This window comes from Anopheles coustani, chromosome 3 (genome assembly GCF_943734705.1).
Source record: "Anopheles coustani chromosome 3, idAnoCousDA_361_x.2, whole genome shotgun sequence".
NCBI classification, from domain to species: Eukaryota; Metazoa; Arthropoda; class Insecta; order Diptera; family Culicidae; genus Anopheles; species Anopheles coustani.
The window spans coordinates 49,326,507-49,345,209 of NC_071288.1; the positions used below are offsets into that span (position 1 = coordinate 49,326,507).

The 18,703-nt window shown below is 44.8% G+C and overlaps 2 protein-coding genes across 2 annotated transcripts in view; both read left to right on the top strand.

Moving 5' to 3' along the window:
* LOC131259032 (transcription intermediary factor 1-alpha) overlaps window positions 1-7,721 on the top strand; it is a 48,606-nt gene extending 40,885 nt beyond the window's left edge. The window contains exons 4-13 of the mRNA XM_058260448.1: window positions 1,490-1,804; window positions 1,877-2,129; window positions 2,221-2,673; window positions 3,843-4,132; window positions 4,271-4,514; window positions 4,675-5,192; window positions 5,754-6,198; window positions 6,276-6,432; window positions 6,521-6,644; window positions 6,727-7,721. Coding sequence (XP_058116431.1) covers window positions 1,490-1,804; window positions 1,877-2,129; window positions 2,221-2,673; window positions 3,843-4,132; window positions 4,271-4,514; window positions 4,675-5,192; window positions 5,754-6,198; window positions 6,276-6,432; window positions 6,521-6,644; window positions 6,727-6,882 — 2,955 coding nt within the window. The 3' untranslated portion in view covers window positions 6,883-7,721. The remainder of the gene's footprint in view (window positions 1-1,489; window positions 1,805-1,876; window positions 2,130-2,220; window positions 2,674-3,842; window positions 4,133-4,270; window positions 4,515-4,674; window positions 5,193-5,753; window positions 6,199-6,275; window positions 6,433-6,520; window positions 6,645-6,726) is intronic.
* Window positions 7,722-10,983: 3,262 nt separating this feature from the next.
* Window positions 10,984-18,703, top strand: part of LOC131259718 (furin-like protease 1, isoforms 1/1-X/2) — a 181,476-nt gene continuing 173,756 nt past the window's right edge. The window contains exon 1 of the mRNA XM_058261290.1: window positions 10,984-11,075. The gene's annotated coding sequence lies outside the window, so the exon portion shown is untranslated. The remainder of the gene's footprint in view (window positions 11,076-18,703) is intronic.

Sequence of the window (18,703 nt, forward strand, 5' to 3'; positions counted from 1 at the left end):
CTTCGTCGGAATGCCGTGGATGATGGAAATCCTAACCCCAAATTCGATGATGGATTTTTTTTTATTATTTAACAAACTACAGAGTTCCCTTCACAGAGAGGCTCCATGCTTTTTTTTCAGTGGAGAGGTCCCACGAGCAGGAGGCAAAGGACGACAAAGGGCGAAGAGAAAGTGCAGCTGCAGCGGCGTTCTGCTGCGGATAGGATAAGCATGCGATGTACGGCGGGCGTGTAATATCTGTACCACCTGCCCCACACGCTCACTCGTCCTGTCTCCTTCTCTCGTACGAGGAAGAAAACGAGCGCGAATAAATTGGATTTCAATGAAATTTATATGCTACCACCCCAGATGGTCGACCGACACGCGGAACGGCAGCATAACCCGCAGCAGTAATCCTTCAAATACGGCCAGGGCCATGGATCCTGACCCACTCGTGTTATCCGATGTGCCTTATGCCGGTGTGCTGGTCGCGGGTGGAGGAGGATATGGGACTGGAATAAATATCGCATAAATAGAATAATATGCGTTCGGGCGGAAGCTGCATGGATGGTAACGAGGGCAAGAAGCAATCTTTTACCATTTGTATCCACATTTACCGACAACGGGTACGGCCTTGTGGTATATTAGATGGGTTCATATTCAATTAGCATATTTAACATTGAGCTCAGAGCAATTAATACTTCAAACATAAAATGGTTACATAAAAACTCTATCTTGTCAAGTAATTGAGTAGCCATGCTGCGTAATTAAAATGTACCAGCTTAACCGGCGGGTTAAGAACATGCTTACACCAGTGTTCGGACTAATCTTACGCTTATTTCAAGATATTTGCTTGTTGATATGAATCTAAATGAGCTCGATTGCTGCTTGGCTTGTAGCTTGCACAATCAGGATAATAAAGTTGTTCATTAGTTACGGGCGCTTGACACACTCCGCCGTGGTTCAATTAATGGCCGCGTTTCGATTGCGCCGGCGTTTGGATTTGTGTTATCTTATTGAAAAGAACATGCATTATTTTAATTTATTACATTGCATACCACGGTACGACTTATTTCCGTTTTCTGAATATTTCTTCGAAAACCAAAAATGTCACCGTAAATATGAAAAATATATGAATATGAAAAAACGACAAATGAAAAGCGAAGGCCTCGATATCTGGTTTCATCTAATCAATCTCAGTGAACCCGTTTATTGCGGGACATACTGCATAGCATTTAAGGTATGCGCCATTAAAGATAGCGGTCTATGACGCTGCCATTTTGAGCCATTCGTTAATTTGCTTGTAGGTCAAGGTTTTTCTCTGTATCGCCATTCACAAAATACCACATTGGTTGGCATTTAAATAATGGAACACTTATTTTATTTATCGTAGATGGAAGAAAAGCGTCAACTCTTAATATATCTTTTATGCTGGGGTTAATAGATGTTTAAGGGAATAATTTATTTAGGAAGCTAATTGAAATATGTATATTGTTACTTCTCCTTACAGGAAAAGCTGTCGCTATACTGTGAAACGTGCGACCGGCTGACGTGCCGGGACTGCCAGCTGGTGGATCACCGGGATCACAAGTACAAATTTGCCAACGAGATTGCCAGCGAGACGCGCAGCAGCCTGAGTGCGCTGCTGAGCGAAATCAGCTACAAAAAGGTGCTGCTATCGAGCGCCATGAAGGTGATCGATGATCGGCAGGCGCTGATAACGGAGAAGAAGAAGGACCTGTCGAAGGAGATCGCCGATCTGGTGGTGAAGCTGACCAATGCGGTCAATACGCGCGGCAAGCAGCTCGTGTACCGGCTGAATCAGGTTAGTGTGGTTGGACTCTTATGAAAGCACTCGCAAACTTTACTGAACCATTTTCTTATTTTTTGTCGGTAGGTTTGCGATACAAAACTGCAAGTGTTGAATGAGAAAAAAGAAGCACTACAGCTTCTCTCCGGCCACACGGACCACTGCATCGAGTTTGTGCAGAACGCGCTCGACAAGGGCAGCGACAGTGCCGTCCTGTACAGCAAGAAAACACTTGCCCGCCACCTGCAGAAGGTGAAGAGTCAGCGTGCCGACATTCCCAACCCGGAGATACCGGTGCGGGTACAGCTGTATCTTTCCAATGTGGCGGAACTACAAAACGGTACGTGTTTTGGCGCACTATGCGTCTTCGTGCTTGAAAAATTTTTGCCCTAATCTTTATCTGTCCTCGTTCTTTCATTTCTCCCTGATAGTGATTGCTCGAATCGGTACGATACTAGTCGATGGCAAGGTATACCCACCGTCGCCCTCATCGGCCAATGGTCCACCCGGTCCACCGGGTGCTCCACCCGGAGGTCCTAGTCCAGTGGCACCGCAGAGCCGTAGTAAACAGCCGAGCCCAAACATAACACCACCCCTGCGCCCCGGTATGCCCGGGCCGGGTATGACGACACTCTCATCGAACGGGCCCGGCGGTGGAGGCGGAGGTCCCGGCGGTAACTTTTCGCAAGTGCCACCAATGTACAATGGCAACGGGGTCGTACCGGTCGGGCCACCATTTCCGCCTAACCATCCGATGAACAGGTCATTCTCACAGGAGAACGGTCCCGGACCAGGGTCCGGGTTTGGTCGGTTTCCAATGGGCCCGCCACACGGTATGCCACCCCAGCAGCACGTCAGCTCTTCCACCCATCCACAGAATATGGGTAAGTGTTTCGGAAACGAACCCCCTCCTAAGTACCGGGGGTGTCAATATGAAGTTACATTCGGTTATTCCATTGCATTCCTACACTACATACATTCACGTTAGACATTACTGATTACTTCCTAACATTGCCGACACAAATGCAAACAAACATTCTTTTGGGACTTGAGGAGGAATTTTGATAAATTTCGCAAACGTACGTTCGGCACATTATGCATCTATTTAATCAAAATTCATTTGCTAATATCCCCATTAAAATATTAAGTTTAATAACCACTTATTAGTAGAGAAGAAATAAACATATCGATCGTTGGCATCGTTCAGTAACATATCTTCTGTGAACAAAATCCGGCAAAACAGGTAAACAAATTCCTTCAGCGTTGCGATGCAAACCAACGGCATGCTCAGTTTTCTAAAGGCGTTTCGATGATGTTTACCTTATTGCTGGATATTGTTTATCTGTTTGCTTGAAAACTTGACAGTAGGCTACGGAATTTTCTATGGAATATTATCATATGTCTTTTTATCATTTTGTTTTCTAATATATTCACGGTGTCGGTCGAACTACATCCTTTAGTTTGGTTGCATAACTTTGTTTGATTTACAATGTATTTTTTTGACATTTGGAGTTTTTAATTTTATATTTGGATTTTCTGGTTTCGGGGGCTTTATTAACGGTTTTTTTCGTTGTTATTTTTTCTTCTTTTTTCTTTTATACTTTCGTTCCTAACCGCTCGAACACACCACCCCATTGATTGGTGTAATCTGTTTCCCTCCCTCCTCCTCCTCTTTATACTTAATGTACATATCGATCTGCACGATCGTTTGCTCGCTCGCTCGCTCACATCAAACAAAATGGCTCCATACTACCACCGAAATACTGCGATACACACAATCACTGCCATCCTGAAATATCCACCCCGGAACAACCCTGCCCCTATCTGCCAGATATAAGTTTGCGCAATTTGTTAAACCAAAAGTCAACCGGTCCACCGTTACCACCACCGGGTGGCGGCGGCGGTGCTGGCACGAGTGGTGGTGGTTGTATCGGTAGCGTTGGTAGTGGTGGTGGTGGTGGCGGCGGCAATGGGGGTAGTGCCTCGGGCATGGGAAACCCAGCCGGCAATTCGGGCAATAGTGCGATGGCTAATACTCAATTTACTGCCACAGCGAACTTCATGGGCAGCGGTGTCCCACCGGCCGGTTCCGGCGGTCACGGATCGTCGCACCGCATGGGAGGGGGCCAGCTAGGCGGTGGTCCGGCCAGTTTTTTGGGCGGCCCGAGCAGCGCACATCAGAGCTTCAACCAGCCACAGCCTGGAGGCGGCCCGTCCAGCAACGGGATGGGTATGGGCGCGAGCGGGCCGGCGGTCGCAGCGGCCGCAGCAGCCGTTGCAGCCCGCTTTCAATCGTTTCCCCGCTTCGCCATGCCACCCTCGATGCGACACATGATGGGAAATGTAAGTAGAAAGCAATAGCGCACAAAAGGGACCCGTTGTGTGTCTGCCGGTAGAGATTGATTTTTAATGTCATCTTTATTTTCTCGTTCACTTTCTCCTTCTTTTTCGCGAAACATTTTTTTTAAATCGTCTCAACAGAACTCGTCCACTCTCCTTACACCAAAGCAACAGTCATCGATGCGCTATCCGGGGCAGCAAACTCCGCCCGGATATAATCCCAATTCACCGCAACCTCCCCAGCTGCCACCGCAACTATCCGGAGCACCGGTACCGGGATCGGGTGGACCTGGGCCGGGCGGTGGTGGCGGAGGTTCTGGCGGTGGTGGCAGCGGTGGTGCCAAATGGCATATACCGCAAAATATGCAAGCGCAGCAGAACAATGGTGAGTTTCCCTCAGGAGAAAACCACACGCCCCCGGGGGGAGAAAGAATGGCACAAGCATGTCATTAGGGCGTCCAGCATAAAATTCCCTGGTTGTCTTGAGTGGAAAATAATTTTAACATTTTCGTTTCGTTTCGTTTTCAATCTCTTTTTTCCATCAGGATTCGGTGGCCCTTCGGGATTGCATCTGTTCGGTAGTGGCCCAAATGAATCGTTTAAAATTCCCCTCAAATCTCCCGACACCATGCGGAACGCAATGCTCCTTAACGGTGGTGGTTCTTCGCTTGGGCCCCTTTCGCTTAGTGGCGGAAGTCTAGGGGGTGGAGGAGGTGGTGGCAGTAGCGGTTCTTCGAGTCTCTCTTCTGTCGGCGTCTCGCTACATCCTCATCATCATCACCATCAGCAACAGCAACAGCAGCAGCAGCATCAGCATCAGCATCAGCAACAGCAGCAGCAACAACAACAACAGCAGCAGCAACAGCAACAACATCAACAGCAGCAACTCCAACAGCAGCAACAACATCAGCAACAACAGCAGCAACTGCAGCAGCAACAACAGGCTCAGCAGCAACAACTGCATAGCCAGCAGCAGTTGCAAAACCATTTGCAACAGCTGCAAAACGCACTTCCGAATGTATCCTCAACAAACCCGAAAACGCCGAGTCCAAGCACGAATGAGGTACGGGCACAAACAAATAGCTGTATGGTACAGGGTTGTAGACTTAGTCATCCATTTTTAGAAGTGATAGATGCCGTGGGCATGCATTTATTTATTTTTATCAAATCAGCTAGTGAGTGGCACTTAGTGCACCGCAGAAAATGTTATCATTTGGCCATATGGCTTTCATAGCCCCTGCTCAGGAGCTCGGAGAAAGTCGGGGAGGAAGACGAACGAATACGAGGAAGGGATCATATTATTCGACTTAACGGAGGAGGATAAACCCTGGCTCCCAGAACAGAAGAAGTAGTAAATGTTATCCACAGTTGTGTTTGGTATTAAAATAGTAGATTTCTTCCTTTGAAGCTGAACTACCATGTGAAGAAGGATGGACTACTTCTGCTGCCATCCAACTTCTTGTTCTAAAATTAAATTACTTGTTTCTGGATTGTTTATTATAATGGCAGGCCATGTTTCGAGAATGTTCATGGCCTTCTTGGATGCAACCGTTTATATAGACGAAATTGACATTTTAAATATCTGTCGAGGGATCATTTCACAACTAATTTTCTTCCTTTACAGCCCGCGAAGGATTTTGCTGAGTCGATCGATAAAACATGCGAAGATTCGGTGAACGATCTGATGGCCACCATCGCCAAACTCGACTCGAACGGTGTACAGGTGCTTCCAGAGACGCATCGGGGCAAGACCACCTCACCGCAGGTGCACAGCTCGACCGATCTGACCACCAGCGGCAGTGGCGTCTCTCTGAGTGGCAGTAGTTCCACCGGTGGAACGACCACTAGCACCACCACCATTGTGCTGGACGACAAGAGCTTGCCCAAAGATCTGGACCCCAACGAGGACTGGTGTGCGGTGTGCATGGACGGTGGGGAGCTGATGTGCTGTGATAAGTGCCCGAAGGTGTTCCACCAGACATGCCACATACCGGTGATCGAGTCACTGCCGGACGAAAGCGAAACCTGGCAGTGTTTGCTGTGCTACAACTTTGCCGATCTTCCACCGGGTAAGGCCCAAAGCCAAAAGCCGATACAATTAGATTGTTGCACTCACTAATTATTGTTCATTCTGGCTTTTCTTCAGAACCGACGGGAGAAAAACGAAACGTGGGCATCACGCCGCTTGAGCTTAAAATCTTGCAGCGCATTGTGTTGGAACTGTTTTGCCAGTATGAAACCAGTATGCCCTTCCGGCAGCTTGAGCCGGATACCAATAAAGCTTACTATGACATCGTCCGGAAGTAAGTTTCCTTTTACGCTGCGAACGACAAGCTGTAGAAATACTAAAACATTCATGACACATTTGTTTTTTTTTCTTGTTTTTTGCAGTCCAATTTCGTTGACGATCATACGAGAAAAATTGGAAATGAGCAACAATGACCATTACACGGATATTGTTTCGTTTATTGCGGATGTGAAGCGGTTGTTCGACAATGTTTATCTGTTTTATCAGGTATGCCTTTCACCGCAACACCATTTACCCTCATCTCGCTACGTATTTTTTTACAAAACATTTCCTTTCCCTCTCCCCACAGGAGGATAGCACGACGTACAAAAATGCGCGCAAATTGGAGAAATTCTTCGAGCAGCAGCTCTCGAAGTGGCTTCCCAAGTATCTCGAAGTCGACTGCTTTGCCGAAGATTTTTTACCAAACACATCGAAGCGCGTCAAGGGTCTCCAAGACGACTAACAGTCACTGCATCAGGTGCCCGGTATCGCCGACCAGCACAGGAGTCTCCGGAGCCCTCCCGAAAGCATCGAGCCGAATCTGCAGCAGCAAACGTCCTCCGATATGGAACCCGAGGATCTGTCTCTTCACCACCTAGTGTCGGGTGCGCGTACCGTCACCGGCCGGCTAGCGGATGAGGAAGACACCCTCGATCAGTCGCCCTTGGATGCGCAGCGTATAACTCTGCAGATCGAAAAAGAGTTACTGCAAGCGGAGAAGGCGTTCATCGTTAGTAGAAAACAGTCCATGGATGAGGGTGGACCTGGTGGTGGTGGTGGTGGTGGTGATGATGCTGAAGGTGGTGAAGGCAGTAGCGGCAGTGTCGTTGCAGATCGCACGAAGGAGGATATACCCGGTGATGGTGGGTCAATCGGCGGTGACGTACCCGAAAACGGGAGGCCTAGTGCACGGGAGAGAGAAACGTATTCGAAGGGAACGGGGGGGCTTACTGATGCATTGGGACTTGCTGGTCAAACTGCCACCTTCGCCACCGAGAGCTCGCCGTCGTCCGTCGCAGCAGCGTCGTCGCCGCCGTCCGGGCCACCGTTAGACGTGCTACCGGGTACGATTGCTGTAATAGCCGATGCAAAAGAAAATGGCTCCAAATTTATGACAGGCACCGAAGAAAGTACCCTCGTATGAATAGGAACTCGAATCGGGAACGATCTTCCAACAACTAATAATTTGTATCAGCAATGAACGTAGGAATTGATGAGCTTTGTGGAAGAATGCTGTCGTGTATATATATAGAATAAGAAGCGTGCGTTTGTTGCGGCATAAAAACAAAAGCAGGGAAAAGATTTAGCTATCACAACTTAATCTCACACCTGTTGGAAGTTCTCTCTGTACAAAACACAGCCGAGGGCCATTGAGATGGAACGCAAACATTTAATCATTTTTCATTACCCGTGGCAAATGTAAGAAAAAAGCTGTTACCAACCGGAGTGTGGTAGACGTGCACATGGTTATCTCTCTTTATACTGGGACACTGAAGTCCCAATCTTCATCGAGATTGATACGAGCAGGAATGTATTTATTATTTTTGATTGAAAGTCTTGGGTTCAAGCAAGTTTAAGTCTTTTCTATTTTATCTTACTACAATATATTAGGTACGATATGAACACAGTGAGTAAGCAATACTTGATTCATTAGGTAGGTTTTCTGACTTCAATTATTAGAATCTTTTCGGCACGTGAACACTCTGGTGAAGACAGAATTGAAAAACTACAAGCATCGCATTAGTGTGCTTCAAGTAACTTATGAATTGATAAGTGATCGTGGATGTGTAAGCTAACGAAACATCGTATTCTCTTACTTGTAGGTTATAATTGCGTTGCATACTTTCAAATAGTTTTTCTTTTTTTTTTTAATAAAATCCCGTGTTAAGTATGATTAAGAGACGGGTGCAACGAGGTAAGATAGGAGAAACGATCAAAAACTGAAACATTACTCGATAGCATTATAGTATCGCAATGTGTCAACGCAAATGCGTTGGAATTGAAGGTAGTTTGCTATGGTATCGGTCCGATACCAGTGCGTAGAGCCGTAGGGATGTTTAGTCTTGTTTAAAGAAAACAAATCATTCTACTGCGTAGCGATTAGGATGTGTCGATTGCGGTGTATGCAAGTATACGAGACGGTTGGCACATTTTTTTGTGACTAAACGGCAGTGGGATACGCTATTGTAGATTATAGCTGAACAAGTTTGCAGCGAGCCTTCGCGGATGGGGCTATTGATTGCATCGACCGTTGGCGAAATATTGTCAATGATCGGTCAGGAAGTTCAAGCAATCCGAACAATTATTTGAAGGAACCCTTTGCCTTTAAATGAAGTGATTGCCTGATCATGCTTTCGCGGCTAATAAAAGGAACCAGTATCCATGCACGAGAGATACGATTGTTAGCGCATGGCTATATCGTTGCATCAAATTAAGTGAGCAGAAACAAAAGTAGTGTGTAAGAGGATTTGATGAGATTCATAGCATACCGCATCTGATCATATATACATACTTACATACACACTTCCTTTCATCCTCTCCGAACGACTAAGAATTGATGAAAAGAGCAAAGTGAAGTAAAAACTCTTACTAAGACTATGAACCTTTGCAATGATCTTAGCTACTTGATACAAGTAACTCGAACGCAACTCAAAACACGGCAAATGTTTAATAGAGGAACCGTGCGAAAAAGAAAGGGTTTGCAAATCACTATGTTAAGAAAACTAAAAGAGTAGATTAACAGTACTCAGTAAAATAAAACGATAAAATGAAATATATAAAGTGCATTTTTTATTGAATTAAAAATGTGTCCGAATGAGTCTGGTGGATGCGATCCTAAAACAGCCCACAGTAATGTACTAACATCGGAAGTCGCATTTTTTCCTTTCTCCGCTATCTACAGTATGTCCCATAAAAAAATGCGAAAATCGGTACCTCAGATTCAAATTTTTTTTTTCAAACAAAATAATGAAACAAATTGTCATTTTAGTTAAGGAATCGTTTCTTAAGTCTTTAATGATTACATTAATAATTAGGTATACCATTTTTCTTGATCGCCTCCTCCATACAGGGACAAAATCGAGAGCATACCTTCTGAATGTATAAATCAGTTTTCGAGATCCACGCCTTGGCAATTGAAGCTGTCAGGAATCCAACGATGGTGCTAGAGCGTTCACAGGCCCTAACCTGAGCATGTGCCCCTGTTATTTAATCTAAAGGATTCAAGTCCGGGCTGGTGGGAGGTCAAATATAATTGCCAAAAAATCCATGTTTTTCTTCAGCCACGGTTGAGTTCTTTTTGAGGTACGTCACGGGACTCCATCCTATTGGTAAATGACGTGTTTTTGTGCTGCAAAGTTGGCTTTTATCCATGGCAGAACGTGGTCCTTCAAAATGTTCATATTAACCTCGGTATTAAATTTTAATTCAGCTTTGATAAATGCTGAAGGCATTTTAAAGCTATTGGGCGAAATGGTCTCAAAATCTATGATTCCAGCCGAATGTTTGGTTGTAAACTTGATTTTTAGGTTCTCTGGAACATCCTCAATCTTCTTAGGCGTTATAAATCTGTCTGTACGTGTGTTAGACACGGGATCGACGATGGACATTTTTTCATCAGAGAATACGATGACGATATTCTTTTGTTTTGATGCTGACACCAAACGTGTCGAGAACTCCAGCCGTAGTTGTTTGATTCGGTCTGTTACAAGGTGATGCTTTACTCTGACTCTGGATGAACATTTCAAGTCATGTTTGATCATCCTATGCATGGTAGTTTTTGAAATATCGGCTTCCTTAGCCAATTTCCGGATCGATCTGCTACGATTTTGTCTCACTCAACCTCACATTGATCTGATGACTTTCGGCGTGCGAGTGGACCGTGGATGGCCACTTCCTGGCTTCGTGGGATGTGGTCCACCAAAGAGTGATCGTAGGATACAGCAAACAGTGGCCAGGTGGCATCCTGCGATCGATACAATTTGTTTTACGGGCTTTTGGGCGAGCAGTAAACTAGTCACAATCTCCTTTACGAACATTTTTCACATCTTTATTACTCGAGAATCACTCTTTTGATTACATCGTCTCATAGTATACTACCAGATGATTACACACACACATGACCTTGGTAAAAATAACGTTTAAAGTTACCCAAAAATGAGCATTGAAAATTTTCGCATTTTTTTATGGGACATACTGTAATGGCTAGAGTGACTAATTTTGTACTTTTACAGTTGATGCACGAAGTGTAAAAACCATCTCTCTACCTCGGAACTGTACGTTCCTCAAGAACCCTGGAGTAAGTTCCTGGACCGTGGATGACCCATATACCCACCACCACCTAAGCTTGTTTTTTGACAGCTACCGTAACTCACGGCACTCATCACTATCGGTTTGACAGATGGTTTGTCAAACAGCCGAATAGCGGCGGATCGGATTCCTTCGTCAGTCACTCTTCATCAGCTGACGGGTGTGGATGTGCCGTCGGTTCGCGGTTCGGTTTCGAAGTACTAACTTTCTGGCAGCGCTTTCCACGTTCGCTTGAACGAGTGTTTGTGTGTTTGTGTCTCGAATAGTGTACGTGTGCTACGGTACGTGTTTCTGTGGTTGTGTACGGTATCCTGCGCAATGTTCTGATTGTTGTTTTCCAGTGAAACGGTACGTCTTTTATTCGGGGTGGAGCAGTGATCTATGCTATCGGCCCAAATAGTGCCCCTGCGTTTGTGCGTAAACCGCAGCAACAGCAGTAAATCAAAGCAACCAAAGTCCCGTTGCGTTTCCGCCTTTCGTCGTGTGGGAGAAAGAGTGCGAGCGCGAAGGTGCGGGATAGAAAGAGAAGCAGCAGCGAAAGCGTAGAGTGCCGATACATAGATCTATGTGCCTATGAGGCACCTTGCTTTGGCAACATTCTACTTTTTTACGTGCTCGCTGAATCCGGGTTGAAAACGCACGAATCATTCCGGGAACGCGTGCCCGCCACATTGTGCCAGCCAGATATTCCACATTCTCGCACAACTATTCCACGCACGGTGGTCCTCATCTTCATCGGGGCAAATCCTTAGATCCCGTAGTTGTCGTGCCCCGTTTGGAACGTTGCCACGAGCCGAAGAAGAAGACAAACTGATTTGAGGAAGTGATTCTTTTTGAGCAGAAAAGATGTGTAGCGAGGTTTGTTTTGTAGTGGTCGCATCAGGCGCTAGCATTGTCGCTGCACGCAAACCAGTGTGCGCTCCTGCTATCGTTTATTCCTGTTCGCCGACGACAACAACGGCGATGCTGTGTGTTGTGTGAACTTTGGTTCGGTGCATGATCTTGCGTTCGTTTCCAAACAGGTACATTCCGTGTAAAAGGAATGGTTCCGAGGAACTGGGTTAACTAGGTTCTTCCGCTGCTTGTAAACAGGTTGAAAATCTCAGCAGTTCCGAGGGAACTGTCTCATCGTTAGAAAAGAACCAGCCCAACTGTTCGTGAGATTTCTTTCCCAGCATAAACACAACAAATATAGCATGCCAGATATGCCCATCAAAATATTTTGACGATGTGTCTTTTTTCTTTTGTTAACTAATGCTGAATTGATTTCAAAACTCCATAAGATTTTATAAAAGCATGAATCTGATGGTAAACAACATCTCCGTGTTGTTTTACGTAGATAACAACTTGCTGACTTTTTTTTGTTCATTTTGGGAAGTCAATTTAAACTTTATGAACCAGTTTGTATGTTGTAGCATATTATTTACACATATTTCAACCTGGAGTAGCATTGGGCTGTTTATTTTCGTGATGTAAACAATGCGTCGTAAACTGAAAACGTAAACATCATTCAACGAAAAGTGGAAAATGTAACTTTTGGAAATTTTATTTTACTTTCTACTTTGTACTGCTTGCAGACGGATGCATTGTCAGGAGTTTCCCCCTAAGCCATAGTAATAATTAGTTGTAGATAAGTTAGATACGTGCTCGTGAACGTTAGCGGGATGAATATTTCCAAGAAGCTATGAGCTAGATGATTCAGATCAGTCAATTCTTGAGGGGATTTCTTTGGTTTCATTGAAAAAAATACCAAATGCTACAAAAACATCTCTGGGGCCCTATTTGATCAGCAAATGATCAAAGCAGTCTATGTCTTCAAACTCAACAGTCCAATAAACCGAAGGACAGGACTAAGGGAAATTGTTAAGAATTTAAATACAAAAAAAAACACTAAAAGCACAAGCAAGTAGCAATAACCGCGAAAGGGCCGCGTTCCCGGGCCCTCCCGGTCCCGTGGAACTGCAAATGTCTCGTGTACTTCAAAAGTATGCAACTCCGAAAGGAAAAAAGAAAATACACACTTTCGTCTCGGCAAACGGGGGTCTACACTACCCGGGGGTCGAAGGAATCTTTTCTTTTTCTTGCTTCTCCAAACGATGCTCGTTCGTTGTGTGGAAGGAAAAGAAAATAGAACCGTCGGTGGAAATACCGGTGCACATAAAAAAAGGAAACTTGTTGTTACCAAAGCTAGCGTGTCCGCGGAAGAAGGTACAGAAAATAGAACATCTTTAAGTCGTGCCAAGCTTGTCGTGTTGTCTTTAACGGTACTAAGCAGTAGACTAAAGAGTATCGCAAAAAGCTACCCATAAGCAGTGGGTCTCGAAAATGGAAGGTTAAATAATTTGGATGGTGTGTGATGTTTATGCTGAATCAAAATCGGGGGGGCGCCAATGCTGAATTGAATGTATAAATGAAAACCGCTGTATAAATCACACCAAGCACCAGAGAAGAAAAGCGAACACCACTTGGCGCATAAATCAACAAAGAAACAGCTATTTGAAGGTAAGTTTGAATTTTAAAAATCTACAATCTATCTAGAAAAGTTCAACGATAATGATTACGCATCTATGATGTAGTACAGATTATTCCAGACACTTAAAAAGTTCTATTTGAAATTTGATTTGATTTGAATTTGAAATAATCGTAAATCGGCTTGCAGAAGTTAAGTTTATATTTGGAAAAAAATCACATGACAATTCTATGAAGCATCGAAAAAAGTATATTGTATGCGTAAATGCATCAGTAAAGCGCAATAGAGACACGAACATATAAAATTGTCTTCATCACGTTGCCACATGTGCACTCGCAGCCGACGGAATTGCATTTCCTGAAGCTGAATTTGTCACGTTTCTAGTGCGTGAAGCATGGTGTGGAGCGCGTGCACAATATTGCGAGGGAATTTCTTTTTCATCCGAAGCAACCCCTTGGGGTGCTAGTGTGCATTACTCTGATACATATTTATTTATTTACTTTTGTGTAGTTTCAAAATTCGCGGAAATCCTTGTACATATGAATGTCGTTTTGCAAATGGACGTTATTGGCTTTCCTGTCCCGCTCGAAAGCTGTTGATTTGTTGGGGGGGGGAATTGCGCAGTGGAATTTAAATGTCAACCGACGACTCTTATTGGGGATTATTTTCCGATCATATGTAGATTGATAGTAAACCTCTAATGAATTTATCACCAGCGCCAATGATGCATTGTTTGTTTATCGCTTTTTGCGATATCGTAGATTAAATAACATTGGCATATCTACCGACACGAATGAGTTGGGAAGCCATGTAAAAGTGTGCATCAATGTTCAATAAAAAAGACTATCCTCTTTACATCATCAAACGATTCCCCAGCAGTTGATTGGGCTTTGGATGGGTTTTGTTCTGCTACAAACCTGTTCTTTATTTTACAACTTCTTGCTAATCTCACTCTCATAACCGGCATTGACTGAGCATCTCGATGGGATGGAAAACAATTTCAAGAAAAAGACACGCGCCCGTTGCTACGTGCCATGCAGATTCGTTTGTAGTTGGTTGGTTGCTGGAAATAACGTGCGTAACGTCTTGCCGTGAAGAAGGGGACACACTGCGACAACGCTGCTCTTGGTGCCGCAAGTACGGAATCGTAATCATCTGCGTTTGACGTGTTTTTTTTCTGTGTGTATCAATGCTCCCCCTTCGCTAAACCCGCGACTCACCTTGAAGCGTTTCCTGCTCGTGAGTCATTTGCAGACAATAATGCCGTCGGTTGCAAAAGGTCTGGAGTGTTTTCCTATATTTTTTTTCTTTCCAACGTTGTATCTTTACGTTCTTCATTGTGTTGTGCACTGGACTGATAGAGTGTTTTTGTTGTAACGATTTTTTTCTATGGAGGATTTAACCGGTCGGTCTTATCAGGGGATATTTGCTTGCATTACTTGCGTATATGGTTGTAAATGCGGTTATTGGCTATAAAAAAATGTGCTAAAACTTTATTTTAACCAAATAAAAAAAACCAAATGTCAGTTTTGCAACATCAAATAAACTTCAACCAAGGACGGTTGCTGCCTTATTTCAAACGCTCCCACTCGGGAAGAACATTCTTGGCCGGGCAGAAAACATGTGTTGTTTCCGCAGCCGAAAACAAACATTATGCAATTATAAATAGACCAAAATCACCTAAATCTTGGACCCCCCACCGCTCTGGATCTTTCTTCCCCGGTGGTACTCCGTTAATTCCCCTTGGGAAGAATTACACATCTTGTGATCAACATAAATCAAAACTTTGCCACATTCTCAGCACATAGCGAGGTTGCGCGAGCTATGATCGCTTTAATTTGGCCTCAGGTGAACCAAGCGGCATGCCATGCCAGGGGAACGCAACAATGTTTAGCATTAAGTCCATGGGGCCAAAACATGGGCCAGCCACCACCTGCTGCATCGGAAGAGCGGCATGGTCCGGTGATCTAAAGTTCATATTTTCACCCTTGGTACAGGACGCTTCACTCGGGCGTTGGGTTGTGGTGTTTTATGGTGTGCTAAATAAATGGTCCTAGGAACGCGTTGGCCGCACTCGCACGTTATAAAATCGACGATAGGCAATCGGGGGAGAAAAGAACATGATAGAATACATGCACGTTTGCCTGAAGGAACAACCGACCCTTGATGGTTTATACTACTTTGTGGGGAAGAATGGTTCGATGATGGGATCTTTATCGCACCACCACCATCACCACTACTACCAATACAGCTGTGCTCGTTCGACCATTCCGGCATGAACACGATCGACATGATGCGATTTGTAAACCTCAAATGCAACGCAGTGTGAAGGGGGGCGTTTTCTTGTGGCGACCCCGACTTCTTGGTCTTCTTCGCGCGCCGGGGATTGCATCGATGACGATGCCGACGGCGATGCTGGCCGATGGCGATCATCTTCATCACACTCTTGCTTTGCCCTCGCCCTGCACCCGGTTCGGTTTGTTTATTCGCCTGCTTCTCGCGCAAGGCTCTTCGTTCGCCGTTCCGCCGAGGGAAGATTGGTTTAATGTTGCCGCGTACGAGCGCGATCATTGGCGAAACCAATCCCTCCCCCCTTGCCCTGGGCATTTGCAATAATCATCCCCACCCTTCTTGATCTTCCTTAGTGCGCAATTAAAAAAAAAATGAAAAAGAAAAATAAACAACTAAAGGCATCCATATTCCGTCTTAGAACGGGGCCGCCCGAAGGGAGCGTTCGGTCTCGCCATGGGCGTCGTTACTGTTGTCGTGTCGTGACACGGAACGCCGAAAGGTCAGAGATCCCTTCCGATAAGCGGTTGCGCGTGTGTTGCGCTTGTCAAAGCCACGATGCGCGCACACAACGCTGAAGTATTGAGATGTTTTGCTGCTGGATGTCGGGGAATGTTGGAGAAGTGATAAGAAGGAGGCAGCTTGCCGGTGGAGAAACGGACCTGTTCTACTTAAGTCAGCCATCATCCCCTCCCCCTCCAGTTTTGTGTTGGAAAGTACAACCGTCAATAAGGTGTGTGTTGGTGCTAGTCATTAACCACTACACCGCCGGCGGCCGCGGCGTGGAACCGAGGGTTGCCGAGGGCAACTGGTGAAAACACCGCCCGCGCATCATTCTTTTTGTAACCGGGTGGGACCTGGCCCTTCCTCTCCTCTCGGGTGAAAGTAGGACCCAGGGAAGGTCGCGGACCGGCTGATCGGAAGTGTCGGAGCGGCGGGAATCCGTTGCCTTGCCGAGTCGCGGAGATTCGCGCGAAGGTCGCCTCTTCACACGATCGACGCGGACACGGGTTCACTCACCTGCGCGAAGTGAATTGCCCCTCGGTGGCGTTTAGCGGTTCCCCCTTCCCGCGTGTTTTACACGGTCTCGTTGCCTAGCCTAGAACCTTGGCTGCTGACCACCACTACGAGCATCTGTTCGGTGGAGGAAACTCATTTCCGATGGGTTTTTTAGTTTGTTAACAAATTTATGAAGATCATCGTTTTTATTTTTAAATTTGATTTTGAATGAAGCAAATCTGATCTGTAGTCAACTAAAAGAGCGTTCTGAATAATGCCGGATTATGATCTACTGTAGTCTTGTTGGGGATATGCTGGATAGTACTAAGCCCATCAAGCATTGCAAGCTGATTTCTTATCCTAGCCATGATCTAGCCTTAGAATAATATATTACCCCTAGCAAACAATAGGGTTTTTTATTCCATTTTTATGTAGAATAATTATATACTACTTCAATTTACCATTTGGGGACGTACCGTCATACACTTATCAAAAACAAGTAGTAGCAGGGCATAAATGCATTTGTTAGAAAACTGCTTGAACTAAGAAACCATCAAAAAGAGGAATGTTGATTGTAATGACTGATGTTTTAATAACTACAATTCTGTGGAATTCCTCCGTCGGCTGTCATAGCAGAATTTCAAACTACTTGCAAGGCACCCTTTTCGAGCTAAGGATCGAGAGGTTTTTCCAAGATTGTTTTGGATCAGCTCCAGCAAAGTTCCTGACCGGGGTTTTCCCTTTGAAGAGTCAGCATGTTTTTACCAAACATTAAATAACATTGTTTGATTTTATAAACGCTACGTAATTTAAAACAATTGCTCAGCTTTTATATACTAAATTCAAATAATTTCGTACTTCGCTTCTGGTTGGTTCGTATCTGACTGGGTTTTGTGGGAACATTTCGCTTCGAAATTTGATAAGCACCAGAATTATCTGTAACATAAATGCAAAAAGAAAAACCGCAAGTAAAACACATGACTACAATCTCAGCAAAGTTAAAAGAAATGTTGCTTTATCAAAATCTCCTTGACCCTTTTGATTCCAAATTTGTTATTCTGTGCTTGTTATGCGGTTAAGTACTATTCGCCACGAAATAGCTTACCGTAATCGTACTGATGGTAAAAATATCGCGTACAGGGGAAATATATTGCTACTAGCAATCCGTATACCTGTAATTCCTTTGTAACGTCAGGATGATATTTTGCAAACTAAGATTTACAAAATAACTATTTTGTTAACAATTTGTTATATTTATTTAAACTTAGATTTTCGCTTCATACCAAATTGTTCAAATTTATAATTTTTTTATAATTTTTTATAGTTTTTTTTAAAATTAATTAACATCTGTGGAAAACAAATTTCGAATCGAACTGAGAGTTTTCGAGTTGGACTGATTTTTAAACATATCATACTTAGTTCAAGTCGTTATAGCCGTACATTAAAAGCCACTTGAGCTCATATCGAAGTCATCCACGCCCATAGTGCGGCATTTTCCGAGCCTGCGTTGGAAAGATGATCCGCCAAGAGGAACGTAACGAATTATGAAAACGGCTATTTCGGGACGCCGCACGCCATTCACTTCGCAGTGAGTTCACCTACACAGCAATAGACAGAGAAGATGTGCCTTAGACGCCGCGACTATCGCAACTCCGCTGGCCATTGTGAAAAACTATCCCGCTATCTGTGTTGGTGCTGAGTGTTACTAACCACCGGCGAGATTCTAATTTCTCCTAAGCAGCAACCTCGACACCAACCACTCCATTCATCATCGTCGTTGTTTGCGCACTTTCTTCCCGCGGTCGGTTGCATAAATGGGGCCACGGTGTTCCAATCACGTCGTAGCACTTCCACCACTCTGGTGCGTGCGGGCTTGGCGACCATGGCGATGATGAGATGACACCGAGCGAAGCGACTCAGATCGGCGACTCACTGGAATCGACCGCATTTGAAAGATCCGCCAGCACAACAAACCCACCAACGCTGGTCTGACGGGGTGGCTGATTGACTGACTGACTGACTGACTTCGCCTGCTCCATAAAGAAAACGGCACATTGGAGTAATCTCCCGGGGATGATTCCGCGAAAGGAACGGAGATGATTTCGCTACGGACAAACTTGTAGCAGTTTCTTCAGTGCATTAATTTCCCACGAGCAAAGACATACACACCCGATCTCGGTTAGTGGAAAACTCTCTCCACGCGAGATTGTTTTCCGCT